General features: G+C 52.9%; 2 protein-coding genes across 4 annotated transcripts; one reads left to right on the forward strand and one right to left on the reverse strand.

The window, feature by feature from the left end:
* The first annotated feature begins 5105 nt into the window (after nt 1-5105).
* On the forward strand, nt 5106-11259 carry LOC141584624 (tubulin alpha-3 chain). Its single transcript, XM_074399776.1, has 4 exons — nt 5106-5328; nt 6264-6412; nt 7023-7703; nt 10877-11259. Exons 1-4 carry the CDS (start codon nt 5208-5210, stop codon nt 11171-11173), a joined length of 1248 nt encoding a protein of 415 aa, XP_074255877.1. The 5' UTR covers nt 5106-5207; the 3' UTR covers nt 11174-11259.
* A 681-nt stretch (nt 11260-11940) lies between these two features.
* LOC120368087 (mitotic-spindle organizing protein 2B) lies at nt 11941-20005 on the reverse strand. Of its 3 annotated transcripts, XM_074399779.1 has the most exons (4): nt 19778-20002; nt 19462-19610; nt 18265-18444; nt 12008-12253 (listed from the first exon to the last, which is right to left on the reverse strand). In XM_074399779.1, the coding sequence occupies exons 1-4, from the start codon at nt 19945-19947 to the stop codon at nt 12096-12098; spliced, it is 657 nt and encodes a 218-aa protein (XP_074255880.1). In that variant the 5' UTR covers nt 19948-20002; the 3' UTR covers nt 12008-12095. The 3 variants fall into 3 exon arrangements, with proteins under 3 accessions (XP_074255881.1, XP_074255880.1, XP_039335897.2); XM_039479963.2 differs by lacking the exon at nt 18265-18444 and having other exon boundaries at nt 19778-19997; XM_074399780.1 differs by lacking the exons at nt 18265-18444; nt 19462-19610 and having other exon boundaries at nt 11941-12253; nt 19778-20005.
* Between the last annotated feature and the right edge of the window lie 4 nt (nt 20006-20009).

Raw genomic sequence — 20009 nt, forward strand, 5'->3', positions numbered from 1 at the left:
TGTCAAGAGATCAAGACCACCCTGGCTAACATGGTCAAACCCCATCTCTACTAAAAATACAAAAATTAGTTGGGCGTGGTGACATGTACCTGTAGGCCCAGCTACTCAGGAGACTGAGGCAGGAGAATTGCTTGAACCCGGGAGGTGGAGGTTGCAGTGAGCCAAGATCTCGCCACTGCACTCCAGCCTGGCGCCTGGTGACAAACCAAGCCTCTGTCTCAAAAAAAAAAAAAAGAGAGAGAGAGAGAGACCAGAGATCTTGGATCCTATCTCCCTCTCCCCCTACCCCGTTGGAGGACATGGTGAAAAGGTGCCTGTGTGCAAGTCAGTAAGAGAGGCCTCCGGGATTTTAGCCTCCGGAACTGTGAGAAAATAACACCTTGTTGTTTAAGCCACTCAGTCAAAGGTATTTTTTTTTATCGTGCCCAAAGATGACTAATACCGAAGGATTCACCCTCCTGGGGAGGAGAGGCAGGGAGCCAGTGGCCTCCTCTGATTTCCTGGCTGTCTGCAGAACTCCCTGTCTGCCCCTTCGCCTTTTGCCAAAGCATTCTTCTAAGGGCAGACCTTATCACACTGTTCAGAAGCCCCAAGGCCCACAGAAAAGTCTCAACTCCTGACCCTATGAGTGCCATCCCACTGGGGTAGCTCCCTCTCTCTTTACTGTTCTCCTCTCAGGAGGGAAAGTTAAGGACCTACGTTAAGTAGGTTAACACTCTCTAGGGAGATGCCATTCAGGTGGCATCTCCAGATGGGGTGCTGCATTCTGGTGTTGAGCTGGGGCTAAGCCAGCATGTTTCCTCCAGTGCTTTTCCCAGAACTGAATACACACTAAGATGATCTTTAGGAATGGAAGAATCAAACTGGGAAGACTCACATGCCTGTAGTCCCAGCCTACAAGGAAGGCAGAGGCAGGGGGATCATTTGAGCCCAGAAGTTTGAGTCCAGCCTGGTCAACATGGTGAGAACCAGTGTCAAATAAATAAATAAAAAGAATCAGGTGACTATTCTCAACTCTTCCAAAATAGGTATTGGGTCCCCACTTGCTCTTCCCGGAACAGGGGTGTGCCTTCCCCTTTTCTGGTGACCATAAACCCACTCCCTCTCACTAAAGAAATGAGAAACGAAAAAGTATTCACAGCACCTTGAGTTATGTGAGGTGTGCAGAATCTATCAGGCCCACAGGTTAGGAATACGGGACTTCAGTCACATACCTCATTCCCATGTCCCAGGTGACTGTTTAAAGGCATTTTTCCTGGCTAGCTTAATCCATTATCTTCCTGTTCCTGGAATCTGTGATACAAAAGACAATGTAGAGCCAATAAATAGCTTTTTCTTTTCTTTCTTTTTTTTTTTGAGACAGAGTCTCACTCTGTTGCCCTGGCCGGAGTGCAATGGTGCAATCTCAGCTCACTTCAACCTCTGCCTCCAGGTTTAAGCGATTCTCCTACCTCAGCCTCCCAAGTAGCTGAGACTGCAGGCACCCACCACCATGCCTGGCTAATTTTTGTCTTTTTAGTAGAGTCAGGGTTTCACCATCTTGACCAGGCTGATCTTGAATCCTGACCTTGTGATCTGCGCCCCTTGGCCTCCCAGAGTGTTGGGATTACAGGCGTGAGCCACCACACTCGGTCGAATAAATAGCTTATGTGATTTTAATGTAAATTCCTCAGGCCAGGCCAGCTGAGGTGGGAGTTCAAGATCAACCGGGCCACATAGCAAGACTCCCCCTCTATTTTCAAAATTCTTGGTAAACAACCTAGGAACTGCCCCTTCTTTTCCTTTAAAAGCCCACTTGTAACCGCTGCTAATCAGAGTGTATATTAAGACAACTTGCATCTCCAGGATTGCATGTCTCAAACTTGGCCCAAATCAACTACACTTTTTGTTTCTCCAAGGCAGAGTTTGGCTCTCTAGCCCAGGCTGGAATGCAGTGGCTGGATCTCAGCTCACTGTAACCTCCGCCTCCTGGGTTCAAGCGATTCTTCTGTCTCAACCTCCTAAGTAGCTGGGATTACAGACGTGCACCACCATGCCTTGCTATTTTTTTATTTTATTTTATTTTTTTGTAGAAACGGGCAAGGTGGGTCTCACCACATTACCCAGGCAGGTCTCCAAGTCCAGACCTCAAGCCATCCTCCTGCTGGGGCCGCCCAAAGCACTAAAATTACAGGTGTGAGCTGCTGCGCCTGGCCCAACCTCTCCACTTACATTAATTTTGCCTCACTTTTTCCTTTTCTTTTTTCTTTTTTGAGATGGAGTCTAGTTCTGTTGCCCAAGATGGAATGTGCAGAGGTGCGATCTCGGCTCACAGCAACCTCTGCCTCCTCGGTTCAAGGGATTTTCCTACCTCAGCCTTCCGTGTAGCTGGGATTACAGGTGCCTACCACCATGCCTGACTAATATTTGTATTTTTTGTAGAAACGGGGTTTCACCATGTTGGCCAGGCTGGTCTCGAACTCCTGACCTTAGGTGATCTGCTCGCCTCGGCCTCCCAAAGTGCTGAGATTGCAGGTGTGAGCCATTGCGTTCGGCCCAATTTTTCCTTTTAAGTCACAAAAGTGATCGAATCCTGCTACTTCCTGGGTGCTGGGTGGGAACGGGGGATGACTGCTTTACTGCTGTGACTTGGGTCGATGGCGGGAAGGCCTCTCAGAGGAGTCCTTGTTTGCAAAGATCTGAATGTCGGGGGGTGGGGGGACGGCAGGGGGAAAGCAGGCCTGGATAAAGCAGGTAGCAGATTGCCTGCGGCAATCCGGGAGGGGCAGTGGCAGTCTAGGAGCTTATGTGCAAGGCTGTGTTCCGTGACCCACAAGGGCAGCACAGGAGCAGCTCCCACCTCCCAGTCAGAAGACACTCCGGAAATGCCTCAGCACCCACGCAGCTTTTGATGACGTCGATTCCTTCCCGCCAATACTGCATCCAATGAGAGAGCGTCCCCATTACATGTGTGGGTAATGGCCAATCACAACTGGGATCCGGCCCTCGGTCCGCCTCTTAGGAAGTCCGGGCCAATGGTGGCCTAGCACCAGCGGGCCAATCCCAGGCAGCGCACGAGAGCAGGAGGTTGCAGTTGTGCCGGAGGCAGCGGCGGCAGCGGCGGCAGCGGTTGAGGTCAAGTAGTGGCGTTGAGCTGCGGCGGCGGAGCTCACCATGGTAAGGCCCGGGGCCACTCTGGCCCCGCAGACTCCCAGGCAGAGGAAGTGGGCCTCGGCTAGACGGAGGGACAGTGTTGCGGACCTGGGGGCGGAGAGGAGGCCAGAGAAGGACGCGGGGTCTAGGGCGGGACACGAGGACCCAGGATCGTCCCCCGGGGCTGCGGGTCCCAGAGCAGGGACAGCAGCTTTCGTTTTAGACCAAGCGGCCGACCTTGAGTAGGTGCACGGGGACCATTGTTGGTGTCCCGTCCTCCAGAGAGCAGATAGTGGCATCACCCCCTGAAAGCGGGAGGGCGCTGCCTGCGCTTTCCAGTCCAGAAGTCTTTGCTACCGGAAACACTGAGTTTTGCTGATGGGGTTTGGGGCCGTGAACATTGGACAGATTAGGAGTTAAAGGTCACACGTTGCTGAAACATTGCCGCTTTCACCTAAAGCCAACACGTTTGGCTGGGCATGGTGGCTCACACCTGGAATCCTAGCCCTTGGTCAGGTTGAAGCAGGCAGATCACCAGATATCAGGAGTTCAAGACCAGCTTGGACAACACGGTGAAACATGGTCTGTACAAAAAACATACAAAAATTACCTGGGCGTGGTGACGCGGGCCTGTGGTTTCAGCCAATCAGGAGGCTGCTGTGGGAGCATCAGTTGAGCCACGGACTTTGAGGCTGCAGTGAGTCGTGATGGCACAACTGCACTCCAGCCTGGGCCACAGAGACATTCTGCCTCCAAAACAAATAAAAAAAGCAACCCATTAACATAAAGAACAGATTCCCAAGTCTAAATAGCCATGGTTTGTCAGTTACCCTTTTTTTTTTTTTTTTTTTTTTTTTTGAGACAGAGCTCAACACAGTGGTCTGTTGCCTAGGCTGGAGCACAGTTGCAGGATGACGGTTCCCTGCAGCCTTGAACCCCTGGGTTCCAGCAGTTCTCCTGCCTCAGCCTCCCAAGTAGCTGGGACTACATGTGTGTGCCACTACATCTGGCTAATTTTTAAATTTTTCATAGGGACAGGGTCTCACCATGTTACCCAGGCTGGTCTCAAGCTGGTCCTAACCGATCCTCTCGCCTCAGCCTTCCAAATAGCTGGAATTGCAGGAATGAGCCACCACACCTGGCTTGGCAGGGCTTAAATAAACCACCAGAGGGTAGTGCAGTGTCCCAGAACTGATGACATCTGGGAGCCATTACACTCCCAGGATTCAAGGGGTGAAGAGAGGGAGTGGTTACAAGAAATCGAGAAGGTAGCTTTATGAAGAGGCCCGCCTGCCAAAAGTGTGGCCTTGATGGAGGGATTCAGGTCACCCACAGCAGCTGGGCAGGAAGGGGCCAAGGAGGGAATACCCTGACGCCACTCTCCTTCCAGTCTCCTGCTACTGCCTGCCATTGACTAAACCAGCAAGAACTCAGAGAGTGAGGAAGGCTTCTGATGCCGTCCTCATGGTCAGCCTCCAGGAGCACAGAGCCGGTGGTGAATGATGGAGGGTAGATCTGAGGGGGCAGAGAGAAGACAGACACTGAGCAACGGGGCTTGAACCATGGTGGCCTGGGACTGACTTTGTATTTCCTTACCCAACCCGACTACCTTGTCTTTTGGTCAGGACATAATAAAACTGCTATATATTCTTCAGAGAATTACTGTGACTGGCTATAATGTGGGGTTGATTATTGCCATTACATGGCTTCTAAGTTTTAAAATAACTTAATTTTTCTGTAGTGGCAAACAGGTTCTAGGGCTACCTCTAGAACTTAGTAGCTAGGATGGTTTAAAGCAAGTTAGTTTTCACGGGGATAACGGGGTCAGTCGCCTAACCCTTCTACGAAATATCAATTGTGAAAGCACCAGACACTGAAACACTATACAAAAATTAAATTAGAGTATTTCGCATACCATATAGTTTCACGTTGCCTTGAAATCAATGGGCTCACTTTTCTGTTCCGGTTCACAGCGCGAGTGTATCTCTATCCACGTGGGGCAGGCAGGTGTCCAGATCGGCAATGCCTGCTGGGAACTGTACTGCCTTGAACATGGAATTCAGCCCGATGGTCAGATGCCAAGTGATAAAACCATCGGTGGCGGGGACGACTCCTTCAACACGTTCTTCAGTGAGACTGGGGCTGGCAAGCACGTGCCCAGAGCAGTGTTTGTAGACCTGGAGCCCACCGTGGTCGGTAGGTGCCCTGGCACTGGATGGCAGCTTTCCTGGGAGAGTGGGAGAGCACTGGTAAAGCCCCATGTGGGCTCCTTTGAATTCCCCTGCAGAAAGGATGGAATAGACAAGTGTATGCCTATGGCGGTTTTAGGGGATAAACGGAAAGGTTTGTGATCAAAATCTCTGTGAGACTCGGCTCCTTATTTAGGAACACCTGACGTACAGCAAAAAGCTGCTTTGCCAGCAGTAAGATAGGCTGTGGAGAGATTCCCTCGTGGCTGCCTCAGCCCTGCTTAGGCGGCCCTGCCTGCAGAGTGCAGCGGCACTGGTTTCCTCCCGAATGCTAGGCACTCTCTTACGCTGGTTCACGAGAGTCTTGACCTGCATCTTAGGCACAGAAGGTAAGTACAGAACAGTCATTTGCTTCCTTCAGATTAGAAGCCTGAGGTAGTTTCCAAGAGGCCAAGGAGCACTACAAAGCACCTTTCAGTGCCCCCCACACCAAAGGAGATGACAGTGTCACCTGAAAGCCTGTGACACCCTGGCCACACAGGGTGCCCTGATGGGACTGCCTGCAGAAGTCACACTGACCTGGTGACTGCCCAGTTTGTAAGAGTTTTTAACTTAACAGCCTTTGATGTAGCTACATGTAGGACAGAATTACCTGTAGAATTACCTGTGTAGGGGTGGGGAAGCTTATTGCCTTTCACTGGCAACTGGTCGTGCTATCGTTTATACTGCAGGCTGAGTTTAACTTCCTAGAGTCATAAATTGCACTTGCAATCTGCTTATCATACAGACATTTTCTACCAGACACTGCCACTGTTGACCTATGACATGTAGGTCACGTACTTGGAACAGCATGTACTTTGTAGAAATGAACAGTCCTGGAATGTGTCCATCTTGGTGAGAATAGGCCTTAAAGGTTCACAGCACACACGGTTTCTTTTGTAGATGAAGTGCGCACAGGGACCTACAGGCAGCTCTTCCACCCGGAACAGCTGATCACCGGGAAGGAAGATGCAGCCAATAATTACGCCAGAGGCCATTACACCATCGGCAAGGAGATTGTCGACCTGGTCCTGGACCGGATCCGCAAACTGGTAAGAAGAGAAGGCTTCAGGTGGGCATTGTCTTGCATGGGAGGGTAGGCCTTAGAATGTGAAGTGAAGGTCATTTGATCAGAACTTAGACTTGGATCACTGCGGGTGCAGTGGCTCACACATGCAATCCCAGCACTTCGGGAGGCTGAGGCGGGTGAATCACCTGAGATCAGGAGTGCGAGACCAGCCTGGCCAACATGGTGTAACCCTGTCTACCCTAAAACTACAAAAGTTAGCCAGGTGTGGTGGCGCACAGCTGTACTTCCAGCTACTTGAAAGGCTGAGGCAGGAGAATTGCTTGAACCCAGGACATGGAGGTCGTAGTGAGCCAAGATTGCACCACTGCACTCCAGCCTGGGTGACAAAGTGAGACTCTGTCTCAAACAAACAGAAACTTAGACCAGCATCTTGAGTCCTACCGAGTCTGTAATTGTGATTTGTTTGTAGATCTTTATCTGCTTTCCTTTGCTTCAAAGTGTTACGCGTGTTCATTATGGATGATTTGAATCCATATCAACTCATCAGAGGCAAAGAGAAGAGGCCCTGGCTTGGTGGAGGTTGGTGGCATGGCTTCCACGGACATTGACTCACGTTGTCTGGTTTCTCTTAGGCGGATTTGTGCACGGGACTGCAGGGCTTCCTCATCTTCCACAGCTTTGGGGGCGGCACTGGCTCTGGGTTCGCATCTCTGCTCATGGAGCGGCTCTCAGTGGATTATGGCAAGAAGTCCAAGCTAGAGTTTGCCATTTACCCAGCCCCCCAGGTCTCCACAGCCGTGGTGGAGCCCTACAACTCCATCCTGACCACCCACACGACCCTGGAACATTCTGACTGTGCCTTCATGGTCGACAACGAAGCCATCTATGACATATGTCGGCGCAACCTGGACATTGAGCGGCCCACGTACACCAACCTCAATCGTCTGATTGGGCAGATTGTGTCCTCTATCACGGCCTCCCTGCGATTCGATGGGGCCCTGAATGTGGACTTGACGGAATTCCAGACCAACCTAGTGCCGTACCCTCGCATCCATTTCCCCCTGGCCACCTACGCCCCGGTCATCTCAGCCGAGAAGGCCTACCACGAGCAGCTGTCTGTGGCCGAGATCACCAATGCTTGCTTCGAGCCAGCCAATCAGATGGTCAAGTGTGACCCTCGCCATGGCAAATACATGGCCTGCTGCATGTTGTACAGGGGGGACGTGGTCCCAAAAGATGTCAACGCAGCCATCGCCACCATCAAGACCAAGCGCACCATCCAGTTTGTGGATTGGTGCCCGACCGGATTTAAGGTATGACTGGGTCATGTGGACCCCTTTCAGCAAGCAGCAGATGCACAGAATAACGCTGCCCCTGAAGGCCCACATCCTTTGGGGAGACCATGTCTATTCCATGGGCTAGGCACATGGGCACAAATTAGTGAACCAGAGTAATCATTGATTCAGTGATGTCTTTTTTTTCTGAGATAGAATCTCGCTCTGTTGCCTGGGCTGGAGTGCAATGGTGTGATATCGGCTCACTGCAACCTCCACCTCCTGGGTTCAAGCAATTTTTCTGCCTCACTGTCTCAAGTAGCTGGGATTACAGGCATGCGCCACCATGCCTGGATAATTTTTGTGTGTTTAGTATAGACGGGGTGTTGTCTGTTGGCCAGGCTGGTCTTGGAACTCCTGACCTCAGGTGATTGGCCCTCCTCAGCCTCCCAGAGTGCTGGGTTTACAGACATGAGCCACAGCACCTGGCCTGTTGATGTCTTTTGAACTCTCTTTCTGAGTCATCACACTATACATTCTATTGCAATCTTTATTTATTTATTTTTCGAGACAGGGTCTCACTTTGTCCCCCAGGTTGGAATACCGTAGTGTGATCTTCGTTCACTGCAACCTCTGCCTCCCAGGCTCAAGCAATTCTCTCACCTCAGCTTCCCGCGTAGCTAGGACCACAGACATGCACACCATGCCTGGCTAACTTTTGTATTTTTAGTAGGGATGGTGTTTTGCCATGTTGGCCAGGCTGGTCTCAAACTCGTGGTCTCAAGTGATCCGCCCACCTTGGCCTCCCAAAGTGCTGGGATTATAGGCACAAGCCACTGCACTTGGCCATATTTATTTATTGCTTTGAGTCAGAATCTCAGTCTCAGACTGGAGTACAGCGTCATGATCACAGCTTGCTGTACCTTCAACCTCCTGGGCTCAGGTGATCTTGCCACCTCAGTATCCCAAGTACCTTGGGACCACATGTGTACACCACCACACCCACCTAATTTTTGTATTTTTTGTGGAGACAGGGCCTCACTGTGTTGCCCAGCGGGCCTCAGACCCCTGGGCTCCAGCGATCCACTCACCTCAACCTCCCAAGGTGCTAGGATTACAGGCATGAGACAGCATATTTTTTTTATAATATATTTTCTGAAGGATGTTTGTGTCCCTTTCTTGGGTGGTAGAATTCATGTGGAAAAGATAGGTGGAGCTTAGTACGAATTTTATGGGCATTTTGAGGAATCACATGGATGGCGTATGTATTTTATTTTAACTTGAGCATTACTATAAACTGCTTCACTAAGTCCTTCACTGCACTGTCTTATGGAGTGTTTGATTTAGAAAGAGTGAATGAATTATTGATTTAAAGAAAGAATGAATCTTTTTGATGAAAACAGCAACAGGCTCGGTAGTTCACACCTGTAATTCCTGCTCTTTGGGAGGCCAAGGCAGACTGCTTGAACTCAGGAGTTCGAGACCAGCCTGGGCAATGGGACGAGACTCTGTCTCTAACAAAAATACAAAAAATTAGCCAGGTGTGGTGGTTTGCACCTGTGGTCCTGGCTACTCAGGAGGCTGAGGTGGGAGTATCACTGGAGCCTGAGGGGCAGAGGTTGCCATGAACTGAGATCCCACCAGTGTTTGTGTGACAGAGCAAGACCCTGTCTGAAAAAAACACCCAGCACCGTCTTTCTTTCCTGAGAAGCTAGTAATTTTGGCCTGGGTTTGCCTCAGATACAAAATCCGTCCCTACCTTCCACTGACATGAAAGAAACTTTGCTGTCCCCTTTCAGGTTTTCCAGTAGTTGGTCACTAAATCTGGTCACATTTTTCTCTGTTGGACATGTGCAGCCTTGTGCTATGTTTCCTTGCCGCCTCTAGCTTAGACCCCCACTGCTTCTGGGGAGACCCCTGTACTTGGCTCTGACGGGGATTTCTTACTCTCGGCCTCTCTTCCTCTCCTTCAGGGGTTACCACTAGCTGCTTAATTTTGTTAAGTAAGGTTTTATCTGAACACAGCCACCACACCCCTTCATTTGCAGACTGATTTTGCTATTCAATAGCAGAGTGGGATAGGTGTGACAGTCATGTGGCCTGTAAGGCCTAGAATTTGTACTATGATCTTCTCTTTTTTTTTTTTGAGACAGAGTCTTATGCTGTTACCTAGGCTGGAGTGCAGTGGCATGATCTCTGCTTACTACAACCTCTGCTTCTTGGGTACCAGCGATTCTCCTGCCTCAGCCTCTTAAGTAGCTGGAATTACAGGTGCCTGCCACCATGCCTGGCTAATTTTTGTATTTTGAGTAGAGACAGGGTTTTGCCATGTTGGCTAGGCTGATCTTGAACTCCTGGCCTCAGGTGATCCACCTGCCTCAGCCTCCCAGAGTGCTAGATTACAGGTAAGAGCCATCATGCCCAGCCAATATTTGTATTTTTGATAGAGATGAGGTTTTTCCATGTTGGCCAGGGTGGTCTCAAACTCCTGGTCTAAAGTGATCTGGCCTCCTCAGTTTTCTAAAGTGCTGGGGTTACAGGCTTCAGCCACCACACCTGGCCTGGTCTTGTCATTGACAGAACTTGTTGACCCCTGCTCTAGTTGACCCTGTGCACTGCTGCCAGGACCTCAGGTCATGTTATTCCCAAGTTCTGAAACTTGAAATGCCTCCCTTTTGGTCCCCACCTTGGAATGTCGCCCCCTACATAAGCAGGCATACGGACCATTTCCTGCTACTGTGGTAGCAGCATTCATATGACTCTTGACCCATGATCTGCTACCTTTGCATAGCGACAGTGGCTTGTTTGGTGGGTGTGATGTTCCCCATGATATCTTGAGGAAGATTTGTGTACTCTGAATGTCTCTGGGTGGAAAGTTTAGCTACAGAATTTCATCGTAATCTACAAAGAAGACAAGCAGTATACATTTTCAGAGGGAAGACTCCTCACCTTGGCACCTATCACGTCACAGTTGCTAGGACACAGCCTTCAGGTAGCTTGGGATCCCGCCAAGGTAGCTACCTCCAAGATTCCTTTCTATTTGTCTGGAACTATCACCCTGCCTGTCACAGAGAAGGGCTTAGTGACATTTGTGAGGTGAACTGAGCATTCTCCTGGTCACCTACAGGGTGTCTTCTGTTTGAGGAAAAATAGCTACTATTTCTAGGTTTGATATAAGCTTCACAGACTGCTTTCTTCCCCTTCTCTGGCAGGTTGGCATTAACTACCAGCCCCCCACGGTGGTCCCTGGAGGGGACCTGGCCAAGGTGCAGCGGGCTGTGTGCATGCTGAGCAACACCACGGCCATCGCGGAGGCCTGGGCCCGCCTGGACCATAAGTTCGACCTCATGTATGCCAAGCGGGCCTTTGTGCACTGGTACGTGGGGGAAGGCATGGAGGAGGGGGAGTTCTCCGAGGCCCGCGAGGACCTGGCAGCTCTGGAGAAGGATTATGAAGAGGTGGGCGTGGATTCCGTGGAGGCTGAGGCTGAAGAAGGCGAAGAATACTGAGGGGAGGGTGTGGTGGGTTCTCCCCTGCCGCCCCCAGGATGGCTGCTTTCAAGTTGTTTGCAAATAAAGGTTCTGTCTAAAATCAAGACCTCTGTGTGCTGTGCTGCTTACCGCTGCCTACAGGAGCGGGTGGGACCCCAGAGCCTGCATGGGGAGCGGTGGGGTGCCAACCTGCCCTTCTGGTGTGTGGGGCTGGGCGCAGCAGAACCGTACATACTTAAGGAGCTGCCACAGAAGTAACTTAACCTAAGGAAACCAGTGTTTCTTCAAAGCCAAATTTTCAATGTGTAGATTTCCTAAATTCTAGGAAAGCAGTCAGGGTTTTCAACTGACTTGGCAGTTTTTTGGGCTTCTTTATGGGTTTTGCTGGCTAAAAAGAGACAAGAAGTGTTTGAGTGTGTGGATGGGGCTTGTCCACTAAATCCCTAAATCTGTGGGTCAAATGTGCAACGTCAGGACATTTTAGAAGTGGGGAGTGTCAACTGAGTTCTGCAAAGCATTTGCAGAAGGTCACAACACTCATGGTGACCCAGTGCTCCACGATAACCTGGAAGGCAGTGCTCGCCTTCCATGTGTACACACACAGCCTCCCTGCCCCTCAGCACTCGATCGTCTTAGAAAACCTCCCACATTTCATTTCAAATGAAGCTTGTTGACACCTATTTATAGAAGACCTGGTAATCCAGACACCTTTTTTCAAAATCCAAGTCCAGGAAGTTCATGGTGAAGGGACCTAGTTAGTTCACCTGTGGTACAATCGGGACAGGAACAGAAAACTTTTTCTAAGTCTGTGCCTTAATATTGTCAAAAAACAATAGAGCAGGTCTGACCCTCTGAATCTCAGGAAGGTTTATTATTGACTGAAGGAGATTAACACATAGCCTTTGCTGGGGACAGTGGTGTGGTAAGTCTCTGCCCCATTCTAGGTGTTGCCACGTGTAGGGCTCTTGCCAGGCCCACCCCCCTTGGGCAGCCTTGTAGCGCTGGGCTGGCGCGGCATCCTCTGGCTGGATCCTTCGCGGCTGCTGCGTTCTGCCAGGGCCAGCGCTCCCCCAAGGGCAGTGCTGCCTTTGTTTCTCCCTGAGGAGACATAAAGCACAATTAGAAATGGGTGAGCCCCATAACTGCAGCACGTGCTGTACTCGTGCTCCTTAAACATTTATGTTTACACATTTCTGTCAAAGCTACTTCACCTAGAGGCCCTGCATCAGCCCTGAGTCCTGAGGCTCAGAACTGATCAAGACAGGCCATGCCCCATAAGCCCTTGGCAGTACACAGGGCACCCTTTAGGATGTGTCCCAGAAGGGAATCCATGCAAGCAGCTAACTGCCAAGGGAACGTTTTGAAAGGACAGCCACGGGTCCATCTAGGGAAAGGTAGGCACATCCGGTCCACACCTGGCCTGGGCAGCAAACGTGGTCTGCCCTGAGGGTGCTGGCAGCAGCAGTAGCAGCAGCAGCAGGGACTGGCTGCCTCATCCTCCAGGTGTGTTCACATTGGACCGTACATCTGAGCTGCGCTAGGCAGTGACAGGCAGAAAGTATTCCAGTCACCAAGTCCTAGAATCAGGTTTCTGGTTTTTAGTCTGGAAGCTCTTACATTGTTTGCTTCCTACCCAAGTGTTCTGCAAATAGTGGTCAAGCCTCTTGCTCTCGGGTTTAGCCAGATTCCCTGACAGGGTTACTGCTGCAGTCTGAATGCTTTGAGACTTTCCGTCTGACCACCAGTCTCACTTGGATGAAGACCACTGGTTCCGTTTCTTTGATTTGTAATTTGCTTACTTCACTTTCTTTGGTGAAGACAGCCAAGAAAGATCTGCAACCACACTTGGGCCAGAGCTTTGTTTTAATGGGAGGGACTTCCATGGGCTCAGGGTGTTGACAGCAGCAGCAAGACTGACTGAGAGGACCCTCTAGGGGACAAATGTGCCCGGGTATTAGGCTTGCCCGTGGGGTCACAGCCCCCCATGTGAAGCGCCTTGGCCAGGGCTCTCCCCAGCTCCGGCCTGGCTGGTTCTGCCCCATGGGCTCTAACCAGGGTATGTGTCCCCTGCCCAACTCAGTGCAGGGTCCCCCATTTTGTCCCCCCACCTTTTCCTTTTTTCGGACCCAGGGAGTGCCTCGACCACGCTGACCTAATCAGCTACATGTTCCCCTTGCAGGCTCAAACTCTGGCTGGGGTTTGCTTCTTCCCAGACACTGATAAACATGTTTAGGTTGTTGTGTGAAACACTGAAAGATCTGACATGTGGCTAAGCATGTGGAAACCGGCCCCACCCCGGCCAAACTCCTAACTGCACACTGCAGCCGTGCCTAGGCAGAACCTCTTTCCGGGCTGTGCCTCAGGAGGCCACACTGCAGCCCCCCTCCGCATGCAAGTTCCCTAACAAAATCTTAGGACTAACCACCCTGGCATTAGCTAGCTTAATCCTGGGAAGGTTTGGGGCAGTCCATTGCGAGAACGCCCGTGCCACCAGTTTTAGGGTGACTCCAGACAAAGGTCCAGCTAACAGAACACCTAACCTCAATCCTGGTCCTTCCCTGGCCTCTTATCAAATGCAAACAGCCTGCAATGGGAAACCGCGTTCTTAGAGAAAAGATGCAACTGGGTGTCTAGGCACCCGTTAGGTCACTTCTGTTTCACCATTTGTCACTTTGAACAAGTGAAGACTCCTGTGTCTGAGACACCGTGGACCCTGGCTCTTCCAGAGGCACCTCCAGCTCCCTTTCCAGACTAATACCACAAAATTCTCCCCATGCCCTGCAGGGATAGGGTGGCTCTCCTTGAGTTTCCGGGAGTTCTTCCTCAGAGAATGAGAGCTGTGCTCATTCCTGCCTGGTGGGTGGTGAGGGTGACACCGGTGTCACGCTGGGAACTCTGTCAGCTTGGTGCACTTGACTCAACAAAGATGGAGTCAGGGCTGCCCTGAGCCAAGGAGGGGTGCAGCCAGGAACACGTGGTGGGTGATGTTTGGCCACCTCAGCCCAGCAGTGACTTGTGAAAAAGGCACAAAGCAGAGAACGTTAGGTCACCACGAATCTCCTTTAGTACAAACTGCCATTATCCTAGTCCCCACTGATTGGTTGGGGGTGAGGAGTCTGTCTTCCATGAGTAAACGGGCCCTGCCACCCTGCAGCAGCTCCCATACTGGGCCAGCATCCTTCTCTGAGGCCACAGTCCCTCTGCGCCAGATCACATCTGACTACAGAGTCAGATTTGTAGCCGTGTCCTAACCTGGGTGCTCAGGAGCCCATGCGCTCTCAGGGTAACTAACGCCTTGCTCCCCACAGCACCCAACACAGCAGCTCCCAGATCTGGGCCTGACTCAGAGCCAGCTTCCCTTCAGCCTGTGCCATCTGAGCTTCCTCTCCTCCCCTCAGTAATGACACGGTCCCTTCTGGAAACAAGGATGAGAGGGAAGTAGAAAAGAACAAATAATGATATGATTTGTGTGTGTGTGTGTGTGTGTGTGTGTGTGTTGGGGGTGTGTTTAGAGACTGACTCTTGCTCTGTCACCTGGGCTACAGTGCTGTGATGCAATCACAGTTTATTGCTGTCTCAAACTCACGGCCTCAAGGGATCCTTCTGCCTCAGCCTCCGGAGTCGCTGGGACTACAAGCATGGGGCCACACCTGGCTAATAATGCTTATCTTTCAATCTGACAGGGTGGACAAGCCCTGGAAATATGAAACCAACGTAACTCTAAGCCATACCTGATGTTAAGAAAAACTTGGAAATCTTCAGGAATTGCATGCTCTCAGGGCTGATGGGGAGCCCTGTTCAAGGCTCTTTACCTTATGAAGGACAAGAAGGGCCAAAAGGAGAATGGCCTGCAGCGCCTTGCAGTGAGAAAACCAGCTTTGCTTAGCCCTGCTCCCTGAGGAGGAGGGAGTCGGATGGGCTAGGCAGTCGGGTTGAACCAAGTGTGGCTGGAGGTTGGGGTGCGAGGGTGGGGTGACAGATGTCCTGGGCCTGGTCCCTGGAGGGCCCTCCTAAGTGCCAAAATAGTCAACGACCACTGAATATTAAAAACAGCCTGGCTCAGCAGGGGACAGTGGCTCATGCCTGTAATTCTAATACTTTGGGAGACCAACGTGGCAGGATCCTTTGAGGTCAGGAGCTCGAGAGCAGCTTGGACAACATAGTGAGACCTCCATCTCTACAAAAAATTAGGAAATTAGCCAGGTGTGGTAGTGCGCACCTGTAGTTCCAGCTACTCAAGAGGAGGTGGATCATGTGAGCCCAAGGGGTTGAGGCTGCAGTGAGCTATGAGTGTGCCACTGGACTCAAGCCTGGTTGACACATACTCTGTATCAAAAAAAAAAAAAAATCAGCTTAAATACTTTAATCTAAAATATTCAACGTATTATTTCAATATGTAATCAGTACATAAGTTACTCACGAGATGTTGCATTCACCTTTGTTCTTTTTTTGGTTTGTCGGTTTATAGAGATGGGGTCTTGCTATGTTGCCCAGGCTGGTCTCAAATGATCCTCCTGCCTCAGCCTCCCCAAGTGCTGGGATTATGGGTATAAGCCACAATGCCTAACCTCATTCACATTGGGGTCGTTTTGAGGCAGAGCTCACTCTGTCACTCAGACTGGAGTGCAGTGGTGCAGTCACAGCTCACTGCAACTTCGACCTCCCAGGCTCAAGCAATCCTCCCACCTCAGCCTCCCAAGTAGCTCGAACTACAGATGTGTGCCACCAGGCCCTGCTAATTTTTGTATTTTTTGTGGAGACTGGGTCTCACTGTATTGCCCTGGCTAGTCTTGAACTGCTGAACTCAACAGATCCACCTGCCTTGGTCTCCTAAAGTGTAGTGGGTTTCTGCATTCCCTTCTGTACCAGTCCTTTGATATCTGCTGTGCATAACACACGCAGTGCAATGACCATGCCTGCCATGTGTGGCTCATGGTTCCTGTATCAGGCAGCACAGCTCAGGTAAGACTCACGGCTTCCACACTCCAAACATCATCGTATATACTCTAGACAACTTTTAAAATGTATAGTTTCCCTAAACTTAAACAATATGCTTGACTGAATTTATGTTTCCCTCAATGACTCCAGACCCTCACCACAAGCGTTGCCCTCTGTGCTTCTGATTTTCTGTTTCCCTTTCCCTGTGGGGATGTGTGCGCTTGGTGGTGGTGGTCCCTGCAGGGCATCTGGATGGCTGGGGGACAAGCATCCAGAGGACCTGGGGCACCCACTGCAGCTCACAGAGGCAGGCTCCCGTGGGCCTGGCCCGCAGCCTGGGGAACTCCACACCTGAGTCCCGAGGGAAATCTGTGACCTCCATGCCCCCTAGCCACATCACTCCCACAAACCCCCTTATGTCCTCTATCCCAGATTCTGCCATTACCGGGGCAGTTGGAGCTCCATGTGGTCAGATGCTGTAAGATACAGGCCTGAGAGAGCTCTCACAATTCCATCTGTGGCCTCTGCCTCTCACTCCGCAGCACACTCCTGGTGTGGCCCCATTCCCCTCCACCTCCTCCTCAGGTTCCCCTGCATTCCCATGGGGACTCCGTGCCCTCATGTCCTGGCCTTCTGCTGCCCAGCCTACAGGGCCAGGTCCGGGCTATGCTTCCAGGACAGAGCCTCGAGGAACAAATGACCCTGAGGGGCCCAGTACTCCAGGCCATTCCTGTCCCTGTGCTAGGGGCTTCCTCCTGCTCCTCTCGGAGCCCCCGTTTGCTCACATGGCACCCCCTGATCTCCTGGACCCTCTCTGCCTGCATCCTAGTGCCACAACCCCCACATACATCTTGATTGTGCCCCTCCACCTCCTTCCTCCCGCCCCGGGCCTGTTTGGATAGCACTCTGCCTCACCAGTCCCTCCCACCACCCAGCTCACAGGCCTGGGGCCCTGTCGACCCCTCCTGCCCTGCCCCGTGTAACCTGTGCTGCTCTCTAGGCTCGGAAGCCTCCTCTCCCATCTCCACTGCTGGCAGGTTTTTTTTTTTTTTTTTTTTAGACAGGGTCTTGCTGTTACCCAGGTTGGAGTGCAGTCACGTGATCTCGGCTCACTGCAGCAATCCCCTTAGGCCCAGGTGATCCTCCCACCTCAGCCTCCCAAGTAGCTGGGAATACAGACAGATACCCCCACACCTGCCTGGTGAGTTTTTGTGTTTTTTGTAGAGATGGGGTCTTCCTGTGTTGTCCAGTTTGGTCCTGAACTCCTGAGCTCAAGGGATCCACCTGCCTTGACTTTCCAAAGTGCTGTTGTGAGCCAACACACCGGCCTCGCTAATGATTTTCCTCACGGCCTCTCACTGGACTGAGTGTGACCATCTCACTTCCCTGCCACACCCTCTGCAGTGAGAGCTGGGCCTGGCACCCAGATGCCCTGAGTGAGCAGCAGCATCCCCTGGAGTGACAAGGCCTCTGTTCCCAGTTTCTCCCTCCTGCTGGAAACTTGTCCCTCGATTGCTCATCTTAGCCTGCAGTCTGTGCACTCCTACTCCAGCTTGCCCCTCAGCCCCTCCCCATCCTCCCTTGAGCCTGAGATCAGACTGTCAGAGAGGTGGGCACTGTGGGGAGGCGCATGCAGGAGGTGCGATCAGAGACCCCTGGGCTCTCACAGGCCCCTGGCTCTGGGCCCCTAGCCTCATCACACCTGGTGACACCTGGAAAGCACCCCCAACTCAGGAGTGAGATGGGCAAAGGGGCTGAGTGCTGGAGTGTGGCCATGGGACCAGTACATGACATCCATGTGGTGCTGCCCAGGAGACTGGGGGAAGGTGGGAGCCTCTGCTTCAGCCCCCAGACTTCCTGTCCAGAGAGGAGACAGCTTCCAAGAGGCCAAGGTGTTTGTCACACCTCGGGCTGTGCTCTCCGGCACAGCACACCACCCCTCGACTGGCTGGCCTACCCTGGAGTGTTAGTACCATCCCCGGATGCCAGCCCGACTGTGGGGTCTAGAGACTGCCACACCGTGTCACTAATAAACCCTGTTGCTTAGTGGCAGGGCAACAGTGTCCTGCCTGGTCCTGCCCTTGCAGCTCAAAGCTGCCTCTTGGGCCCAGGCAGTTTCCATGGAAACAAGGGAGAGCACCAACCCCCCAAGATAAGCCAATAAACGCAACCTGCAAAAGGAGAGAACAGGCAGCAAGAGAGGCGGAGGGAACCCGGGGGGCCTGGAGAGAGAGGCGAGTGTGTGGCAGCCAGGCTGTGGAGCAGAACCGGAGAGGCCGCAGGCTGCAGGCCGGAGGAAAAGGAGGGCCTCCCAGGGGGGCTACTGTTCCTGGCAGAGAGAAAGGAGGCCTCTGGAGGTCAGAGAGAGACACAAAGAGAGCAGACAGAGCGCGGGTCAGTGAGGAAGCCAGCACGCAGGTGCCTGGGCCTTCCCCGGGCAGGAGGCCTGGGAGCCCAGGCCCTGGGGCACACCCCCATGAAGGCAGCCTGCTCTCCACCCCTTCGCAGAATGCCTGTGCGGGTGTCCTCCTTCCAGGCAGGGCGCCAACTCTGGGCCTCCTTCCACTGGCCTGGGAGGTTCTGCTGAATTTCAGAGAGCTGTCGGAAGCAGCAGCAACATGCAGCAGGGATGAGCAGGCTCTGAGGCTCCACCATGACACTTTGAGCCCCAGTATTTGCTAAGCCCAGGCACCACGCTGGAGAGGGAGGAGACCCTGCAGGCCTCTGCACCCTGGGAGTTCTGTGTCTGACTCCCTTCCTGCAATCCTCAGAGGGAAGCTGGCCAGGCTGCCCAAGTCCCTGCACAGGAAATGGGCCCAGGAGGGGTACAGGCAGGGGGTGGCAGGAAGACCTCTGCCTGCCCTGCTCCTTGGGCACTTCCCTGGAGGCTTTAATGCCGCAGGACAGGGACCGAGACTGTCTCTTAAAAAGCATATTTAAAGACATGATCTCACCCTGTCACCCAGACTGCACTCAAACTCATGGCCTCTAACGAGCCTCCCGTTGTAGCCTCCAAAAGTGCTGGGATTATGGGCGGGAGCCACAGCACTCAGCCCCAAACTGTCTTGATTCCCGACTTTGTGGGATGAAGGCCTGAGTGAAGAGGTGGGGAGGGGGCCGAGAGGAAGAGCCCTAGCCCGCCTGGACCACCCTGGGGCATGTATTCTGTGCTCACCTGACCGGTATGTGCCTGCTAAGGCTAGCAGCGAGGCCCGAGGCAGAGCCCAAGGATGGGCCCTGCAGGTGCTGGGCCATGACCCCACACACAGGCCTGGCCACTCAGGGCCACACCGTTGCTGTGCCGCGCCTGCCCCCTCCCCGCCTGGCACCTCCGCCACTGGGGCAGGGACAGCGGACCCGGCTCTGACCTCGGGTCTCAGGCTCGCTGGACGTGGGCAGAGACACGGCTGCAGGGTCCTGGGGCTCGTTCGCCAGCCTCTGCCCGGCACACATGGACTTGAGCATCTGGAAGACGGCGAGGGGGGCCACGTTCAGCTTCAGTAGGTCCACCAGGATCCTGGCGGGGACAGACGCGGGGCCGGTGAGCCCTCCCTGCCCGGGGCGGCCACCTCCCTGAAGACCCGACAACGACGGGGGCTTCCTCCCGACCAACGGGCCCGGTGGACCCCGACAGCAGAGGTCGGGGCGATGGCTGAGCCTGCGACCCCCACCCGCCCCGCTCACTTGAACACATCGGGGTCGATGGCGCTGCCCGCCGCCTGCGCCAGTTCGTAAAGCTCCATCTCCTCGGCGCTCAGCACCTTCTTCCGCCGCAGCGCCAGCTTCTGCCGGGCCGCCTCCAGCCCGGGCGGCGCCGCCGACCCTGGCCCCGGCCCTGCGCCCTGCGCCGCCATCCGCGACGCCCGCTTTTCCCGCCTGGCCGCGGGGCGTGGCTCCTGTGCGCAGCTTGATGACG

The sequence above is a fragment of the Saimiri boliviensis genome, chromosome 5 (assembly GCF_048565385.1).
Source record: "Saimiri boliviensis isolate mSaiBol1 chromosome 5, mSaiBol1.pri, whole genome shotgun sequence".
NCBI classification, from domain to species: Eukaryota; Metazoa; Chordata; class Mammalia; order Primates; family Cebidae; genus Saimiri; species Saimiri boliviensis.